The sequence below is a fragment of the Pelophylax lessonae genome (genome assembly GCF_965119305.1).
Source record: "Pelophylax lessonae genome assembly, chromosome: 1".
NCBI classification, from domain to species: Eukaryota; Metazoa; Chordata; class Amphibia; order Anura; family Ranidae; genus Pelophylax; species Pelophylax lessonae.
This window is the reverse complement of record NC_138768.1, coordinates 869,908,156-869,914,440: the sequence shown is the minus strand read 5'-3', so window position 1 is coordinate 869,914,440 and position 6,285 is coordinate 869,908,156. Positions and strand designations below refer to the sequence as shown.

The window sequence follows — 6,285 nt, the reverse complement described above, 5'->3', positions numbered from 1 at the left end:
GCAACGATCCTTCATCTTTGGACCCTCTATGACCTGGAAATGAAGGGCACCTACAGCCAGAAGACTCGGGGAGGGGAATAGTAGATAATACTGTTACTTAGCTCAACCCCTATTGGTGTAACCAAGGAGGAAGAGAACATGGATCTCCAAGGACAGCTGAAGGCTCTGAAAACATTAACACCATTTGTAAAGGCTCAGGTTGGTCATCGGAGTTCGGGGATCGGTCCAGATCTTGTACAAGTGCCAGCCTTTTGTTATAGTTCCATCATTGCTCTCCAGGCTTTGGAACTCTATACAATCTAACCTGACCAAACCGGTTCTTCTAGTTGGAAGAGCAAAGAGTGACCCTAAAACTTGGGAGTACCCCTATGAAGCCCCAGCCAACATCTAGCCATATTTACTCTGTTGGGTCTTTCCAAGAATCCATATCTATAAATATCCCTTTCTACGACTGCTTAGGAGTCTCCCCTCGACCACCAGGTGGCCTTGGCTGCTTCCTTCCCATCGCCCCACCTCGGCCCAGGCCGGGCTTCTTCCTCTTTGGCCCCTGGTTCTCCACCTTCAGTTCCTGGATCCACTGGGACTCGTAGCTGCCAGGGGCCTGGTAGCCGGGTTCGGCAGTATCCAGGGGGTCCTTGCTGAGGAGGATGCAGATGGAGGGGCAGTTCCTCTTTACGGTCAGCGGGTCCAGGCCCGCCTCGGGTACAATGGGTTCCCAGATCTCCTCTGTCTGCCTGTAGAAGATCTTGGTGATCTGGTGCAGATCCTTCACCCTCCTCTTCATGATCTCCACACAGGTGAGGGTCTTGCCGAGGGCCTTGCCCGTGCCGCTGAACAGAATCTGACGCATGCTCTCGTTCTCCATCTTGCCGATGGCGAAGCCCATGAGATTACGGATCTTGCTGCCATCTTTGACCTTCATCTCGATGATGTCTGGGGGAAGGGAGGTAAAAGGAAGCTCCATGGGCTTCTCCTCCACCCGAACTTTCTGGTAGTTCTCCATGACGTTCTCCTACGGGCAATGGACAAAAGTGTTATATAAGGGCCAAACCTCCTCCAGTAAGATCATAGATGTATTGGGCACCTACACAAAGCTGGTATGGAAGGGCTCAGGGATAGGCAAACACTAACGGAGCTTAAAGCCCAATTCCAGTCTGCTCAGGAGTTTAATTCCCCACCTGAAGACCTCAGATCTAGGAGATATGCTCTAAAACAGAAGAAGGCAAGCCACCAATCCCGACTGACTGGGGGGGCTGACAGGTGGATTGTGACCATGGCTCTGCCTCCCCCAACCTCCGCCTCTCTCCTGTGAACTACAAAGTGAGAGCTGGATGGAGGGCGAGGGTGGGAGCTGCTCAGTGATTGGTTGCTAGGCAGTCCTAGCAACCAATCACAAGCTTCACAGCTTGCTATTATGAACTCTGGCAGCTCCCGCCTTCCACCCAGCACTATGCGGCCTCCTGATCTCCGCTCTGGTGAACACACACTGACAGGTAAGTTCTACCTGTGTGTATTGGGGGGGGGGGGGTAAGAAGACCCTACGTGGCATGATGTGAAGGGGAATCAAACTGTTTTGGGGGGGTACAGGACACTACTGGGGGAGAGGACACTAGTGTGTGTGTGTGTGTGCTAGGGGGGAACCAAAACACTACTGTAGGGGAAGGGGGGGGGGCAGAGGACACAGCATTAGGGGATACAGGACACTATTGTGGGGGGGGGGAGGCAGAGGACACTACAGTGTGTGTGGAGGGGGGGGGGGTGATGTGAAGGTGGCAGGGGACACTGTTTTGGGGAGGTACAGAACACTACTGTGGGGGGGCTGAGGACACTAAAGAGGTGGTAAAGTTAAGGGGGCAGAGGACTCTGCATTGGTTGGGGGGGGGCAGAGGACACTAGATTGGGGGGGGGGTTATGTGAAGGTGGCAGAGGACACTACAATGGGGGGTACACTGTGTTGGGGGATACAGAACACTGTGGGGGGCAGAGCACACTACGGTGGGGGGGTGATGTGAAGAAGGCAAAGGACACTGAATTGGGTAATACAGAACACTACAATAGGGGGAGGAGGGCAGAGGACATTGCTATGGGGGGCAGAGGACACTACAGTGGGGGGCAGAGGACACTACAGTGGGGGGCAGAGGACACTACAGTGGGGGGGGGGGGGTGATGTGAAGGGGGCTAAGGACACTACAGTGGGGGTGGGTTATGTGGAAGGGGCAGAGGACACAGTATTGGGTGTAAAAAAATAGCCAGCAAATGTTTATCAATGTAAAAAAAGAGGTTGAAGGATTATAAGAGGTGCATGGAAGTCAGCCACCCCCAGTCTGATGTACTCACCCTCCAGTCTGTCACCAACCAAATATAACCTGTCTCTTGGTACAAAGAACAGGGGTTTAGTGTACACACATTTGCAAACGCATGTGAAAGCCGCAGAGCCACTACACGGCACCCTGTTTTATCTGCAGTCCTAACACTTCCTAATTTGAGTGTCTCCACAATGGAAGAACATGGCTGCTAATGGATGGATGGGGAACAGGTGGGAGGGAGACAGCCCAACCTCCCCCAACCCACCCTCATCCATGACTGCGTTTGCAAATGTGTGTCAACTAAACCCCTGTTCTTTATTTATATCAAGAGACGTGATATATACACACACATACACATATATATATACACACACACATTATATATATACACACACTACACACATACATACATACATACATATATATATATATATATATATATACACACACACACATACATATGCGGTGGGTGGTCCAGAAGAGGTTAATCCCTCACACATTATATATATATATACACACACATACACATACATATATACACACACACATACACACACACACACACACATATACATATATATATATATATGCGGTGGGTGGTCCAGAAGAGGTTAATCCCTATGCATGTAGCATTAGTAAATAGATAGGAAATTATATTATATTTACTTGTTTTAACCTTTTTTTTTTTACATTTCTTCAGTTACTTCCTGGTTTCCATGCCAAGGCAAATGATGTCATACATCCCAGGAGTCTTCAGGAGAAGAGGGAAGGATTTCAGTTCAGCTTATGCCTGAGCTAAGGGCAGATTCATTCCAGGAAGTAAATGATACAGGAATCATCCGCCCTTACTCAAGATGGCCACGGCCAGAAATGCTAGAGGGCTGTTTTTCAAAACGATTTCTCAGCAAAATAAAGCATGGAGACATGGATGGATGGATGGATTGGGGGGGGGGGGGGGGAGATTACTTTGAATAAAACAAATGAATTACCACTTCCGGACTGCCCGCCGCAGTTTTACGTTGCTACTTTTGATGTTAATTAAATTACCAGGGTTATGGCAGCAGATCGCAGCCATAACCCCGGTAATTTTTTATTTATTTTTACAGGGTGGGCGGTCCTCTCTCTCATAAAAGTGGTGATTTGCCGCAGGATCACTTTTATGGGCGGCGGGAGAGGTGCCCCTCCCCCCCCCTGCAGCTTCCCAGTCGGTTTCCCCGCTTACCGGACCTGTCATTGCCTGACGTGCCGGCTGGTTGCTTGGGTCTCCCCGTAGGATGGGAGACCCGGCCAGAGCCAGGGAAGGCGGTAGGGGCGTCAATTTTGCAAAAATCACTGGGGGGGTCCCGCACCGCCATTCACAGAACGCCTGGAATTTCTCAAGCAGTTTGCTGAATGAACCTTGTGGAGATTGCAGCGTCACCGCGCCGCCTCCCCACCTCGTCCAATCAGAGAACGCCTCGCACCAATTTAGAAAAATCAAAGTATACGGCGTGGGTGCGGAGTGAGCGCCCCCCTGTGGTCAGCATGCAGCAAGGGGGCATCATTGTAGCGTCACCGACTCGTCCAATCAGGGAAGGCCTCACATTCATGGTTCCGGGGGTAAAGTGAGGCGGTTCTGGGAATGCCGCTTCCCTGGCTCTCAGCCTCCCTCCAGCAATGAAGGTTGAAGCCAGGCAATCAGCATTTCCAGACATCCACTCACCGCCTCCTGCAGGGTCAGGGCCTCCATTCTACCCCTCACACTAAAGGGAAGCACGTGTCCCCACCCATACAGGGAATGCTGGCATTTGTGGTTCAGGGTACCCAGCCATGGCACTACTACTCCCAACAGGCCTCCTAAGAAGGGACACGATGACTGACTCACCTCTCACCGATCCATCCGGGTCCCTTACTGCGCCGCCATCTTACCGTGACATCATCACCAACAGGGCGGGACTTCCGATGCCACCAATCAATCACAAGAATAGATGTTTAAAGTTCTTCCGGGATGCGTCTCACTGTGGAACGCACACATGTCCGCCCAGTGCTGGAAAATACTGCCACCTGCCGGTCACCGCGAGGACTACACCTTCCATAACCCCTCTGCTGTACACTCCACACTATACACAGATTAACCCCTTCTCTGCTCTACACCCCCCCCCCCCCACTATACACAGATTAACCCTTCTCTGCTCTACACCCCCCCCCACTATACACAGATTACCCCTTCTCTGCTTTACAACCCCCCCCCCCCCACTATACACAGATTAACCCCTTCTCTGCTCTACACCCCCCCCACTATACACAGATTAACCCCTTCTCTGCTCTACACCCCCCCCCCACTATACACAGATTAACCCCTTCTCTGCTCTACACCCCCCCCCCCCACTATACACAGATTAACCCCTTCTCTGCTTTACAACCCCCCCCCCACTATACACAGATTAACCCCTTCTCTTGCTCTACCCCCCCCCCACTATACACAGATTAACCCTTCTCTGCTCTACACCCCCCCCACTATACACAGCTTAACCCCTTCTCTGCTCTACACCCCCCCCCACTATACACAGATTAACCCCTTCTCTGCTCTACCCCCCCCCCCCCCACTATACACAGATTAACCCCTTCTCTGCTCTACCCCCCCCCACTATACACAGATTAACCCCTTCTCTGCTCTACACCCCCCCCCCACTATACACAGATTAACCCCTTCTCTGCTCTACCCCCCCCCACTATACACAGATTAACCCCTTCTCTGCTCTACCCCCCCCACTATACACAGATTAACCCCTTCTCTGCTCTACCCCCCCCCCACTATACACAGATTAACCCCTTCTCTGCTCTACACCCCCCCCCCCACTATACACAGATTAACCCCTTCTCTGCTCTACACCCCCCCCCCACTATACACAGATTAACCCCTTCTCTGCTCTACACCCCCCCCCACTATACACAGATTAACCCCTTCTCTGCTCTACAACCCCCCACTATACACAGATTAACCCCTTCTCTGCTTTACAACCCCCCCCCCCACTATACACAGATTAACCCCTTCTCTGCTCTACACCCCCCCACTATACACAGATTAACCCCTTCTCTGCTCTACACCCCCCCACTATACACAGATTAACCCTTCTCTGCTTACAACCCCCCCCCACTATACACAGATTAACCCCTTCTCTGCTCTACCCCCCCCCCACTATACACAGATTAACCCCTTCTCTGCTCTACACCCCCCCCCCACTATACAAGATTAACCCCTTCTCTGCTCTACACCCCCCCCCCCAATATACACAGATTAACCCCTTCTCTGCTCTACACCCCCCCCCCCAACTATACACAGATTAACCCCTTCTCTGCTGTACACTCCCCACTATACACAGATTAACCCCTTCTCTGCTCTACACCCCCCCCCCCCACTATACACAGATTAACCCCTTCTCTGCTCTACACCTCCCCCACTATACACAGATTAACCCCTTCTCTGCTTTACAACCCCCCCTACTATACACAGATTAACCCCTTCTCTGCTCTACCCCCCCCACTATACACAGATTAACCCCTTCTCTGCTCTACACCCCCTCCCACTATACACAGATTAACCCCTTCTCTGCTCTACCCCCCCCCCTATACACAGATTAACCCCTTCTCTCCTGTACACTCCCCTCTATACACAGATTAACCCCTTCTCTGCACTACAACCCCCCCCCCACTATACACAGATTAACCCCTTCTCTGCTGTATACTCCCCACTATACACAGATTAACCCCTTCTCTGCTGTACACTCCCCACTATACACAGATTAACCCCTTCTCTGCTGTACACTCCCCACTATACACAGATTAACCCCTTCTCTGCTGTACACTCCCACTATACACAGATTAACCCCTTCTCTGCTGTCTGTGCCCTGGTCCCAGTATACCTGTGTACTCCGCTCCAGTCTCTGTCCAGTAGTCTGTGCCCTGGTCCCAGTATTCCCAGTATTCCTGTATACTCCGC

General features: G+C 51.7%; 1 protein-coding gene across 1 annotated transcript; it reads right to left on the bottom strand.

Moving 5' to 3' along the window:
* Positions 1 to 356: 356 nt before the first annotated feature.
* Positions 357 to 4,259, bottom strand: RPP25L (ribonuclease P/MRP subunit p25 like). The gene is made up of 2 exons (XM_082243212.1): positions 4,171 to 4,259; positions 357 to 1,012 (listed from the first exon to the last, which is right to left on the bottom strand). Exon 2 carries the CDS (start codon positions 1,001 to 1,003, stop codon positions 446 to 448), a length of 558 nt encoding a protein of 185 aa, XP_082099338.1. The 5' UTR covers positions 1,004 to 1,012; positions 4,171 to 4,259; the 3' UTR covers positions 357 to 445.
* Between the last annotated feature and the right edge of the window lie 2,026 nt (positions 4,260 to 6,285).